The sequence below is a fragment of the Chroicocephalus ridibundus genome, chromosome 14 (genome assembly GCF_963924245.1).
Source record: "Chroicocephalus ridibundus chromosome 14, bChrRid1.1, whole genome shotgun sequence".
Taxonomy (NCBI): Eukaryota; Metazoa; Chordata; class Aves; order Charadriiformes; family Laridae; genus Chroicocephalus; species Chroicocephalus ridibundus.
Window position 1 is genome coordinate 10,506,151 of NC_086297.1, and position 13,766 is coordinate 10,519,916.

General features: G+C 38.4%; 1 protein-coding gene across 1 annotated transcript in view; it reads left to right on the forward strand.

Annotated features, from left to right (window-relative positions):
- The window catches only part of TBCD (tubulin folding cofactor D), a 128,221-nt gene that overhangs the window by 43,415 nt on the left and 71,040 nt on the right, over positions 1-13,766 (forward strand). The window contains exon 15 of the mRNA XM_063351632.1: positions 11,439-11,595. Coding sequence (XP_063207702.1) covers positions 11,439-11,595 — 157 coding nt within the window. The remainder of the gene's footprint in view (positions 1-11,438; positions 11,596-13,766) is intronic.

A 13,766-nucleotide genomic window follows, 5' to 3' on the forward strand; every position in this document is an offset into this window, starting at 1 on the left:
AAGAGTGCCAAGTGTTGCTCCGGTCAGTTATCAACCCCTACAGCGATCAGATAATTCTTAACTTTCTGCTCTAACGCAAAGAACGGCCCTAGTGACTGAGTTGTTCTGCTATTTTGGCTTTACCTCTTATCAGTCAGAACTCTGGTACCGGCTTTCAGAGAACATCCACTGGGGGTGTCATCAACAGTGTTTCCATGTTTTTCTAGAGATGCCTTACAAACTCGTGAACTAGTTAGTTATTCTAAGAACAAAGAATGATCGTGGGTAAATGTGAATAATCTCAGGTAGTTGCATACTGATAGACATGGAGCTCACAAAGCTCAGCTTGCCATACAAAGGAAACCTCATAAAATTGTGTGACTGGCAATATTCACTTCTATCTTTGTCATCTTATGTTAGTTATGAATCTAGACGGGTGGCTTTGAGCTAAATGTTCAAGTCCTTTTTTCTTTCTTTGATCACTCGAACTGAAGTTATCAACAGATGTTGCTCTCTGTATTAGCATGTTTGGACCAGGTTATTCCATCCCATTCCCAGAAGGGGGCAAATGTATTTTAATATAATTGCTGTAACTCATACTGTGCCCCAAAACATTACATGGTTCTTGTACAATATTCTCATAATTATTTTCTTCTATCCCATATGAATAGTTATTAGTCTTAATGCTTTTTGAATAACACCTTTGAAATGTGCCTTTGTTTTTCATAACGATTCCAGTCTCTGACTTGGAGATATGTCTGGGCAGATTACCTTGCTGATGTTTGTGAGCCACTTGTTCATGATTACTGGAGCAAATTATTTGTATGGGAAAAGAATAAAAGTTCAGCAGTTAATAGCAACTGCAGATCACATTTTTAGATATTTATTGTGGCCTGTAGTGTTCGTGTTTGGCCTGGAACTAGCTTGATCTTCCTTCTGGTTCCCATCTTCACCCTTGGGCAGTGAAACATCTTGGGGGAAGTAGGTAACATCAGAAATTGAGACCGTAGGCAAAACTATGAACTGTTTATAAGAGGAGGTTTTTGTTTAATAATCATACTTTTCATTGCCAGTCATTCTAACAGAGATGTAAAAATTACCTTTCTTCAGTTTCTACTTGATGCTCTGGTTATAATTCCCTTTTAAAAATTATTATTTTTAAAGTGTTTTTCATGCAGAATGTTTTTTCCTTTTCTGCTTTGATTTCAAGACTTATGCCGGAGATTCTGAGACAGTTCTCTCACCTAGATGAAGTTTTTCTTGCAGAACCAATGAGTAGGACCCGAATTGTGCCACGTGCACTTCTAGTATATATGAAGTCAGTCCCGCACATTTTTCTTTGAAGCATAATTGGCGTTGTGCTGCTGTGATGCCACACTCTCGCCAAGAGAGCGGTGAGGCATATACGGAATACTCCCGGGCTCAAAATTGTCTAGCTTTCAGTTATTCTTTGAAACATCTCAAATTTTATAAAGACTGATATTATTACTATATGTTGTCTACTATTTAAATGAATTTTAACAGTGGGGAATATAAACCAGCAAGTGAAATCAGATGTTTTATTTTATTCTAGTAAAAAATTACAAATACTGCAGTTCTCGAGCTGCAGTTTGTCTGTTATGTTTTTGAATTCAAAGGTACATATTACCGTTTAGCTGTAAAATTTCGCTTGTTTTTAGAATGGATCATGCAGCTAAATTTGCATGCAGGGAAAACTTTTTTTTTTTTTTTAAGCAAAATGGCCAGAAGTCATTTAAAATCTTGTGATCTGATGATGTATTTGTGTGAATTTCTACATTTGGAACTGCAGCACTCCCAAATGAAACGTTTCTTACTGTACAGCATATGTTAGGACCAAAAACTTTTATTTCAGTGTGGTTTCAGTATGATTTCACATCTTTTGTTTTGTGCTGTATTTGTGGTTTTGTAGGGTTCAGACTATTATTTACAGGTTTTTTTTATTTAATTGGGTGGGGATAAATACTAAACAAACAAGAGAATCCTAGTTTACTTGAATTTCTGGTTTGCTTGTGAAAGGACGTTATTAAAATTTCTCTTGATGACAGCATAGTATAAACTTTCTCGCTTATAAAGTGTGTCATATATAGGAATATGAAACTTCCTAGGCGTTCTTAATGTGTCAGTGGTGAGATTAAAAGTGTTCTGGTGTTAAACTCCCTCGGTGGCTTGCTGAGCACCCAGCAGTAGCAGCTCTATCTGCTAAATGGATGGGGGCCTAAACTTTCTCTGCTTAAAGCCAGAGAAAGTCTCTTAAATGAAATCAGTGGTAGAACTATTAATGTTTCACCGTCAAAGATAACTTGCTCTTTTTTTTTATTGTTCGTTGTGCATTATGTGATCCTATTTTTGCTATAAAACCAGGCATGTTTAAGGTTGGAAATAGTTGCGTCTCTGAAGAGTAAGGAAAGGAGGCCAGGGAAAGAAGATTGGAGTAGTTAAACTTGCAATGAAATGCTGCTTATTTTGGGAGGAGTCCAGCCAGAAAGACGTTATTTTTGATCTGCCTGCCTTTTTAGATATCCTTACCCATTCACAGTGAATAGGCTGAAACAATTCAGCAATCCCTCTCTCCTTGTTTAACTGTGGCAACAATGAAAGCAATATTTAAACAGAAGGCAATAATGCTGATGAGATACACAGATAATGGCTAATTCAGAAGTCTGATACTGATGGGTCAATGCAAGTGATCCAAATCTTGAATTTGATTTTTTTTAATCTCAGAATAAATAGAAAGGGTGGCAACAGAGAGAATGGAAAAAAACAACTCATGAAGAACCAGGCTTTATTTTGTCTGTTTATAAATTACCTCCAGAATAAAAAGAGAACCAGAAAAGTGTACAAAGGAAGTAGGGAGCATTGAAGCCTGCAGTCTTTAGTACTGTTAGTGAGGGGGCTGGAATAGATTTGAGAGGGGACTTGGCAGGTTATGATGTCTTGGAATTCAGTGACAAAATCGGTGTGCTTTTTACCTTTTCAAAGAGGTCAGACACGATGCTACCAGTATCCAAAAAGATCCTGGCTTAGGCAAATATTTTGTGTATTATTTCTGCTGAATGGTAAGCGCATTGTTTAAATAGGAAACACTGGTTCTTTCAGGTGACATTTTTTCTCTGTTTTAAAAATGTCCTGTTGTCAAGTATATTCTTGGTGAAAAGTTTGTATGAAATGAAGCCTCTCATGCTGTCACAAGGGTTCAAATAGGTGTAGCTAATCTTAATAGCAGATGCCCTGGCTTTGAAGGAATATCTGTGTATGTATGACTTATCTGTCTGCGATTTCAAAATTCCTTCAGCTTCTATTGCAAATATCTTATTAATTTGGTTAGAGTGGATATGTGCTCTGTGGTAGTACAGAGAATGCTCTGTTCCTGATACAGAGAATGCTTGCATATTTGCTAGTATGGATAAGACATCAGATTCCCATGTATATTACCTAAAAGTACGGAGAATGGTGCTTCCTCATATTTCTATATGGCTTGATATACTTAAAAAAAACCCCAAAGTCTGAAAAACTGCACACAAATGAAAAAAGGAGCATTTTTGCTTGGCCAGTTTCACTGTGCTGTTTATCAAAAGAAAAAAAAACCCACAAACTAGTAAAAATAATACTGCATTCAGGTGTGCTCTGGAAAGAGGTTTAACTTAGACTAAGATTTTAGTAGGCTTTTATGTAACTTCCCAAACTGGTTTCCATACTCTGTTTTTAAGAATTACCTTCTGTGTTTTCATATTTCAGAATAAGTTGCCTGATATTGATTTGCAGCTGCCAGTGTGTTTGGTGGAGGACACATCAGGAAGTCAGGCTTCTGAAATGTGTTAGTTACTCTGTAGTGGTAGTTAATTGTGAGGCTTTGGGCAAGAATCCAGGTGCTTTTCATCATAGATACAGGAAGAAATGAAAAAAAGATCTACCTGTCTTAGGTGGACTCTTAGAAAATAGAGAACACCCAAACCTGAAAGGCTGGTTACAGAAGAATTTCTTTTCTCTAACACCCAGGTGAACTTTAAAAATGATGCGTGGTCCTGAAAATAGTATTTTAAAAAGTTGTAACCTGTATGTCATCATAATAGTTTTCAAATTAGCAAGGAGGCATTATAAATAGTGCGGATTTTTTTTGTTTTTTCACTAGCCAGCAGGTATGAGCAAGAATAAATGCCACAGCTGAAGCTGGAGCAGGAAGGGTCCCTCCCCCAGCACAACTAGGAAATGGTATAAATACTAAGCAGGGAATAAATGACAATGAATTGCCTCTGGCTTTTTCACTGCAGGGTTTATCTCAGTATTGCACAACCTTAGCCTAAAGGTTGAGGTTTCTTTGGTGATTTTTCTTTTCTGACATGCAGTGTTGTAAGTTTACAAAATTTTTATACTCCTTCAGAGTAAGTAATTCGTTTGCTTAGTAGGATTCCTTCATAAGCCTGTTTCTTCATGTCCTTACACTGCAGTTTGCTACTGGTTAAGTTAAAGGAAGAGCTCTGTCAGCTGTAAACCTGCGTGAAGGTCTCCAGTACGGCCTTAGGTGTGAGTGGGCAGATGAGTCCCCGAAATACTCAGCGCTCTGTGTTGCAGAGAAGGTAGATCAGTTGTGTCTTAGGTGAGCTGCAGGCCTCTCAGCGTCGCCAGGTAGGGGTGCTTGAAGATTGGGATTTTTTCTGGCTGCATTACATGGTGTTGTTGAGATAGACTGGCCAAAATCCAGATCTGTCTGCTTCCTCCTCGGCCCCTTGCCAGGCTCAAAACCTCACACTAATTTCAGTGTTGTAGCACTTCTGCAAACCTGCCATTAGTTTATTGAAGCAGATACCTGGGAAATGAGAGCCAGCGTCCATTTCTTTTAAATACTGTATTTAAGTTATATGACTAGTATCAAACAGTAAGTCTTTGGCAGAGATGTAGTTAGAATGCAGTTCTTTAGGGCAACATCCGTCGTAACCAACAACCCCTTCTCTCTGCCTGAAAGCCAGTCTTTGCATTACATATTTTCCTCCCTCAGCAGCGAGGCAGACAACAATCTCCTTGGCTGCCCAGCTGTGATTCATCGCTAGAGCAGGTCTTTCCTGTGTGCTGACTGAGATAGGTCCGTAGAAAAAAATATCACGTGATCATATAATTAAAGACTCTCTTAATTCATTACGTAGTGAGAGACTGAACTGAGATTGCAACCAGACAGACACAGCCCTTCATAGTCACGGGTTAGAAAATGCTTCTTTGGTTTGTGGATATGCATACATATAGCCTTATATACGTGGGTCAGTGTTAAGAATTGTGAGAAAGTTATGGCAGCTGGAGAGACTTCAGCTGTTAAATTCTCACATACCTTCTGAGCACTCATCAGTCGTGATACTCTTCCCTGCTTCCCTGGTAAACTCTTAACTAGGTCAAACTTGGGCGCAGGAAGGAGAGAAGAGAGGCCACCTGTTGACAGTTCCTAGGCACTTGCCCTACAGGATGCAATGGTAGAGCATTTCACAGAAACATTTGAGAATTTTTTGCCAGACAAAGCAGCACATGCATTTCCTGATCCTTGCTGGAGAATTTATCATCTGGATGAAATAGTCCCTTAAGAGTAAATTCTGAAGTAGACAGCTTCTATCGAAAAAGAGAACAAATCACAAATGTTTGGCAGAACTTTAAACAAATGTTTATTTCTGATAATGGGCCTAACCTGAAATGATCTATGTTTGCGTCTGTGTTGACATAGAAAATATTAGTATAATAGCCCTAATGAAGTTACGATTAGGACCTGCCTCTTTTTCTAAAAGAGGTTAGAGTGCCATGTCAGAGTGTGGGGTCTCAAATCTGACATTCTTTACACTGAAAAGCCGGAGTTGTTTTTTAGCATATGAATGATCGTGACATGCTATTTAACACAGGGGAAGGTGACATACTGTAGATACGGCTGTTTACACTTTTTTTTTTTTTATGCCTGAGGCTCACAAAGAAGATGAACCTACCAAAGGACGCTTCTGCAATGAGTTCATTTAATTGAAGAAAAATTTGAAGAATAAAATTATTATTCTCTATATTGATGCTTAAAACTGTGTTTAAGCTTCATAATTCATTAATCATAAGGTTCTTAGCTGCTCCTGCAAGTGACGTTGTGTGCAACACTTCCTTCAGTAATAGCAGACATCCATTTTTTGGTAGCGTTTTTTTCTTATATAAGTCTAAAATAGGTTTTGCAATATATTACCTTATGACTTGAGAAGGCTTCTCTGCATACATGGTCCGTATCAAAATGTAAGACTTACTTAAGAGGTAAAACTAGCTTATACTGTTTCAGGAGTAGCATGTTTTAGTTTTAAACTGAATTTTGACAATTCTTAATTAACTTGAGATCCAGTGAAAATCTGCTTTAAATGAAATATGGTTGACATGAAATTTTGCAACTTTCTTGCGGAGACAAGGCCTAAGGCTAAGGAACAGGTTTTTGTTGTTGTTTGTTTGTTTGTTTGATTGCTGTATTTGTATGTTTTATATGATAAACGTTGCGATACATTTGAAAAAAAAAAAAAGACAATCTGAAGTTAAAGTAGCATAGGATTCCCGATGGCGTGTGTTATAGTCCAGGTTTGTGTTAAGCGTGTTTTTAAAGGCACTTTTTAAAAGGAATAGTATGAGACCTTTTTTATTTACATACACGTGACCTTTCAGTATACAATGTCTTCCATTAGTTTTTCCTAACTAGTTGTTTAGTGTCTATCACCTGAAAGGTGCTAAGCATCTGATTGTTTAAAATCTGTGTTTAAAAAGCAAAAATATCTGTGCAGCCCGTCTCCAGTATGAGAAGAAAGAAAAAAAAAAAAAAATCTGTTGCTCGTAATGCTTTGAAGCCAGAAGTTGTTTCTTTATTTTCAGAAGGCTTGAGCAAAGCGCTGTGTTGCAACCTGCAGGGCTGCTCTTAGGTAAGGCAGGGTGGAGCGTAGCAGGTGCTTATTAATACCTCTAGGCTACAGGTAAAGGTGACTGTATTTTCTTGAGTATTTGCAGACCTAAACAGGTGGATATTGTTTTAATAATTGCGTAGAGAGTGGACACTATTTATCCCCTGTTTTTAATGTAGATCTATAAAAGAAATGGTAACTTCTAAAGTTAATAACACTTCATGTTTTCTCCTTGTTGTATCTCCCAGCCCCCTACTTTTAAATAAAAAGGCACGTTCATAATTTCAAAAATACATTTGTCTTTGCCCTTCTAAACTAAAAGAAGTTTCTTCTGGAAGTTTTTCTTCTAAAGTTTTTTTTTATTTGTGTTTTTCTCATGAATTGATTTTAGGTATGAATGTGATGTGATTTTAAGCCTGAAAAATTGAAACAATGTAGAGCCAGCAGAGTACAACACTGTGACCACACTGAGTATTTGAGAGGTGGTTATAATGGTGAACTGAAATGGCATAACAGGTACAAAATGCAGAAGCTAACTACACGGCTTTGAACTTCATTGCTGCTTTGTGTGTCAGAGAAAACTCTGGAAGGGTATGAATGTGAACAGTTTAAATCGGAGAAAAATGTTAAATAAAATCTAACTTGGTATTTTGAGTTAGACTGAAGATGAAAAGTGTACATGAGATAATGTGAACATGGAGTCTGTCAAACTGTGGATTAGGAAAGTCTTTTCTAAGGTGTTTCAGTTCCAGTGAACTAAACACTGCAGATGGTTTTGCCTGTCGTGCTCCTTCATGACTCCCTGCAGCCAGGCTCTTCTGACGCTGCAGGAAGCCACAGCAGAAAAAACCTGCGTCGTGTTTGAAGAACTCTAGGGTAAAGAATGAAGTGAAACCTGGAATTTTTGGTAGTATTTCTTTGGGGTTTTTTATCACTTTTAAACACCAACAGGAAATGTAATGCTGGACCCCCCTTTTCAACTATTTCCCATAGTCCACAGTTCACCAGTAACTATTCTACCAGTGAGAGCACAAAAACTTTTAACAGATGACCCTTAGATCAGTATTTCCCTTGTTATAGTTGTAGTATTTATACTTACTTAGCCTTTACTGCTGCATACTTCACTTTTTTTTTTTTTCCCCCCTGTTCCTTCTACCTTCTAAATGTCCACTTTTGTATCTTTTCTTTGTATTATCCCCCATTGCTCTCTGGACTTGGAGTCCTGTTGTTTCTTGTGCAGCAGCAAAGGCGCAGGAGCAGGACATCAAAGAGGTGCAAGTCCAAAGGCCTGCTGTGAGATGACGGGGAAAGCTTGAGCTGCTTGGGGTAATAGTGCTGTTTTTCCTGGCGTTTCCTTAGTTTCTACTGTTAAAGACCCCTGGCAGCATCATCTCTGTCTTAGACTGACCCTGATAAACCAGGTGCTATTTGGTATTGACACTACTGTTTGGGAAATTAATGCCCTTAACTGAAACAATGTGGTTTTTTTCTTTTATACAGACAACACAAATATGAGGGGCTGCTCGTGTGTCTTTACTGCATATTTCCTTCAGTGCGCAGAGAGATGGGAGCACACTCATAGCTGCCTAAAGCAGCCGGAGTAAAATCACCCTGTGCTGAAGGAAATTTGCAGCAGCTTTGCAAAATTGCCTTTGGCTCTGTTTTCGTGTTCCTGTAGAACCAGCTAATTCAATTTTTTTTCATCAGTTGATGCAGCATTTTTCAAAACGAGCTAGTCAACATTTTTAAAGATTTTTATTGCAGTTTCTTTCGGAACTGGGAAGTGGCCAAATCCCCATCCATCTTTGTCCCTGAATGGGAATTGCTTTTTTCCCCATGTAGTGCTTGTGCTCCTAATAGTCACATCTTATCCATCCCTCTGGATACTGCTTTATTTTCTTTAGTAGCTTAAAATGAATTTAAATACCATTTTAACACTTTCCTTCTGCAGTTGTTCTGCGTATTTTTTTGTTTAAGGTAGCAGTCATACAGTGGTGAATTGTACATCAAAGTTTATTTAGTGATTATATCCACTCAAGTATATCCAGGCACAGTTTGCTAATGAAATACAGTTCAGTGATCCCATTTCTTATTCAATAGGATCACCTTTTGACAAGTATTTTCTAAGGAGAATCAAGAGAGAAATTGTTTGGGTTTGGGTTCTTTTTTTTCTAGAGGCTGTTGTTTCTACAGACATTATTCATTTATTAAAGACATGCCATCAAGAGAGAGAGATATTCAGATTATCTATAGAATCATTTAAAGGTTAGAGTTGGAAGGGACCTTAAAGATCATCTAGTTCCAACCCCTTGTCCTGGGCAGGGACATATATATATATGGATTTGCAGATACGGAAAGAAATCCCTCCGGGGAGCCTTGCATGCCTACAGTATTTCTTAAACTATGGCAGTATATTGCCAGAACTGTGTAAGAGAAGTCCTCTTTATGTTTTTGAAAACTCTGCTATCTATAGAAATTCTTTACTGACTTCTGTAGTTTTGATGGGGATATAAAGCATGAAAGCAAAATTCTTAATCTACTTGTTTTCCCAAGCTTATTTTTGTCACTTACTTATAATAACAGTACCTGTGTTACAAGGCCTTTGTGATAAGATTCTGGGATCTTCATTTACCTTTACTTATGTTTTCCTACTCTGCTTTCGCTGTTGTTCCCAATACGATTAAAAAGTAAAATAAAAGACGAGCTGTGTCCTCCTGCTGTCCCACTGCAGCGGGATCATGTTCCAGTGCTCAGCCTGGGCTTACGCTCTGGGCAACAACAATTCCTCTGGGGCTCCCTCAATGAAATCTGCCTCAGAGACACGTTACATTGAGGTCTGTGGCTTTTCAGCCTTTATTGGCTAAAACATACTCAGTTTGGCATTTCTCAGGTTGTCCATTAAATCAGGAAACAATGCTTGGTAATGCATTTCAAAGAGCTGCCTGGGATGAGACAGGTATCCTACAGTGGATTTTTGGATCGTGATTTGTTTCATGAACACAGGTAATGCCAGTCTTCTCCCAGAATGAAGCTCTGTTCTGGGGTATGTATGTCATTAAAGAGATCTTGCCACTGACAGTCGAGGATGGATTTTCTAGGTCAGTAAGGAGAAACAATATTTTCAGGAGTACACAGTATATTATTTCCATTCAGAAGCACAGCGTATTCCTGCTGCTGATTTTTTCCAATTCCTGTGACTAGTTGGATGCATCAAGTGTGACATTAATAGTCTGGGGCATCGTTTAGTTCCTGTTAAATGTTGTCCTGTGTTTTAATGTTCTTCCCTGTCCTCAAATAAGAGTGACAGAGAAATAAAAGGCACCTTCCCAGTATGGCTGTCAGCTGCTTTTGTCTTGAATCTCTCTACTGAGCCTCATGAGACAACTTTTGCAAATTTGGGCATTAGAACCAATTTATGTGCCTTTTGGGTACACTCGGAAGCCCAGTGCATGATTCCGTATTGCTGTTGAGGATAGAAGTATCTCCATCTTACTTCTTCACTGTCTAACAAAAACTGATATGTTGGTGAAATCGATATAATTAACATGGCTGATAGGAAGGAAAAAAAAAAAAAAGACATTGGCTTTTTCTTTTTTTCTTTTTTTTTTTGGTATACTGTTTTTCTTCATCAAAGGCTTCTGGTCTTGCATTAAATCATTCTGTGCTGGTGAAGAGGCATGTAGCCGCTACTGTTGGTTTGGATGTCTCAGCAGAAATGAGAGTCAAGCCTACCCGTTTGCATTTCTAGGTTATATTGCAGTTTTATACATATTATGTCTTTAACATCTGTGCAGTTTGGCAGTGCTGATAGGTTCAAGCTTAAAACACTGCATTGAAGTCACTCAGAATAACAGCTCTACGGGGAATAAAATATCACTGCTGCCTTGCCTGATGCAAAAATGATGCTGAACATATGATTTTGATTTAAGAGTACGCAAAAACTGTACTTTTAAGTCCCTTTCAAGATTGATATATTGATAATTAACAAGCATTGTTATTTAAGAAGAATTTGTTTATTAGGACTTCTACTGTGATAAATGTTGCCTGGTAATAGATCAATGCTGATTGTTTTATTTTATGGTGGTTACGATGTATTTCTTAAGAAAATTTGTTAAGAAATTTTTTATTCTAGTGATAGATGCTGCTGTTCTAGATAATATTTAAAGTCCTGTACTTTAAAAAGTGGACACTTGAAAATTTTACATTTTAAAATTACTTTGACTTCTGAACGTGTGTCACTGAGTAATAAATGATATCAGTGTTACTTCTTATGTAACACCTGCTTTATTCTCATTGAATTACATGTGATTGGAATAAAAAAATTACCTGCTACTGGCAAAGAAGCTAAATACTGTATTAAAAAACACGACTATTCTTTCTAATAAACTTCAAAATTAGCACCCATTAAGAGCCATGGTTTCTTTTTCTTTCAGAACACAACTCCACCCTGTGTCTTTTCTGCAATGATCACTGGAAGCCCTTATGCCTTTTTTTTTTTTTTTGGCTTACTGTGTGGTCCTAATTGTTGTTTTTATGCACTTTTTTATGTAACAGTTGTTCCGGTCATTTTGAAAGCGCTGACATATGACGAGAAGAGAGGGGCGTGCAGCGTGGGTTCCAATGTGCGAGATGCAGCGTGCTATGTGTGCTGGGCCTTTGCTCGTGCTTATGATCCTGCAGAACTCATACCATTTATTAATCAGATTTCAAGGTAAGTCGTGGCAATAAGAAACAGAGCTATTTACAGTTAATTTTTAAAATCTATTCAATGTTAGGAAGGAGCTGGAAGTCAATCTAGTAGTCTAATTCTCTGTCTTCTAGGAGTTAATAATCTAGGAGTAATGGTCTCTCTTTAAGACATTCAAAATTAGATATTGACCAAAAGTGATACATCCATTTAGGGGAAATATCTTCATGCTTAAAAAATAGCTGGTGTGTCCCATATAACATGAATGAAATTCATTGATGTCTGGATATTGTTAGCCAAGGAATGGATATTTTTGTTTCTCTATGATAATTTTTCGTAAAGTTCATTGATTCATGCTAACATCTGCTGAATATCGTAAACAAAGACAAAGAAGTGAATGTGGGTGGGATGGTGATGACAAAGAATACTGTTGCCTTTCCATGTAAATGTTGAAGCCTAAAATTTCTTCCTGTTGTAGTATGATGAGTTTAACTTTTTTGATTGAAATGCATCTAAATGTTTCCTCATCAAGCGTGACGACTTAATTTCCTTCTGTTTATCTGTCGTAAGAAAAACAAAGAAATTCACTGTAAGAAGATTCAGATAAATTGGTGGAGGCTTGTGGCAGGGGGGTTGTCTGCTTGATCACTTGCTTTATGGTTAGCTCAACGAAACAGATTTAGGAAGCTTAAAAAGATTTGGAACGTTTGTGTGCTAGAGGCAGAAATAACAAACCACTCTAAAATTGGGGAGTTGCTTTCAAAGGATGCCCGCATCAAAATCTGTCGTACTGCAATGGTGGACTAGAACCTGGTGCAGCTTTTCCCTTAATACAGAGGATGTTTCTGCAGATGCAAATTGGTTTTACATTTTTCTTTTTTCTTTCTTCCCTTGCTTTTCCTCCTATTTGCTTGTCTTGTGGGATTCTCTTTTCAGCATTTAGTCTTTTTGTTGGCAGCACACTGGCTGACATTTCAAGGTGTCTTTAATGGGTGATTTGCACTGCAAACACAAAGAGGTAGCTTCTAACAGTTTCTTGGCAGACTTTTAATGTACCCATTGATAGTAGCAACTTAGGCATCTTTGTCTCCATTGGAGGGGTTTTGATCTGTAGTCATTTAGTATTATCTTTTTTAAAGAAAAAAAAAAAAGTTTGGACTGTACGGTGATTTGTGGCCCTGGATATCTGGTTCTATTTCTAGGGGCCGCCTTGCTTCCAGATTGCTGACAGAATGGTTTCAATCACTATGTGTGTTTATCTCATCCCAACAGCCTTGTTTGGAAACACAGGATTACTTAACTCAGCAGGTTTCCCAGAGAATGCGTTGACTTCTTTTTTCTTCTTAAAACGTGTTTGGGACAGTCTGTAAGCTGTACATATCCATTTTTATTCCTTGATCCCAATGTACTATACCCTTGCTGGTCTCTGATGTTCTTCATCCTTCGTATCCTCACTTTCCAATGCTCGTCCTTTATTGCAGGGTCACATAACAATGTCTCTTATCTGTGTGGAACGTGCTCCTGGGATTTTTTGAGACCTTGATAAAATCTTTCTGTCTGAGAACCTGCTGTCAAATTTCTTGAGGCCAGATGGTGTTTTTCTTCTTTTTTTTTATGCTGTCGTGTCTTTTCTCCGAAGCGAGCAGACAGAATTTCTAAGACATCTTAGCCTTGTGTCTCTGATAAAGCAGTTTCATGTTGTTTTGACCATGTTTCATCTACAACAGAATACAGACTAAAGTAGAAGAGTTTTGTCACACCAAGCTGTGCTAGAACATGATGCCATCCGCTGTTTCTGGATTACTGCTCCTGGGCTGCATCCCCAGCAGTGTGGCCAGCGGGGCGAGGGAGGGGATTCTGCCCCTCTACTCCACTCTGGTGAGACCTCACCTGCAGCGCTGCCTTCAGCTCTGGGGACTCCAACATCAGAAGGACATGGATCTGTTGGAGCAGGTCCAGAGGAGGCCATGAAGATGCTCAGAGGGCTGGAGCTCCTCTGCTGTGAGGACAGGCTGAGAGAGCTGGGGGGGTTCAGCCTGGAGAAGAGAAGGCTCCGGGGAGACCTTAGAGCAGCTTTGCAGTATCTGAAGGGGGCCTACAAGAAGGCTGGAGAGGGACCTTTCACAAGGGCATGTAGTGATAGGATGAGGGGTAATGGCTTTGAACTAGAAGAGGCGAGATTTAGACTAGGTATC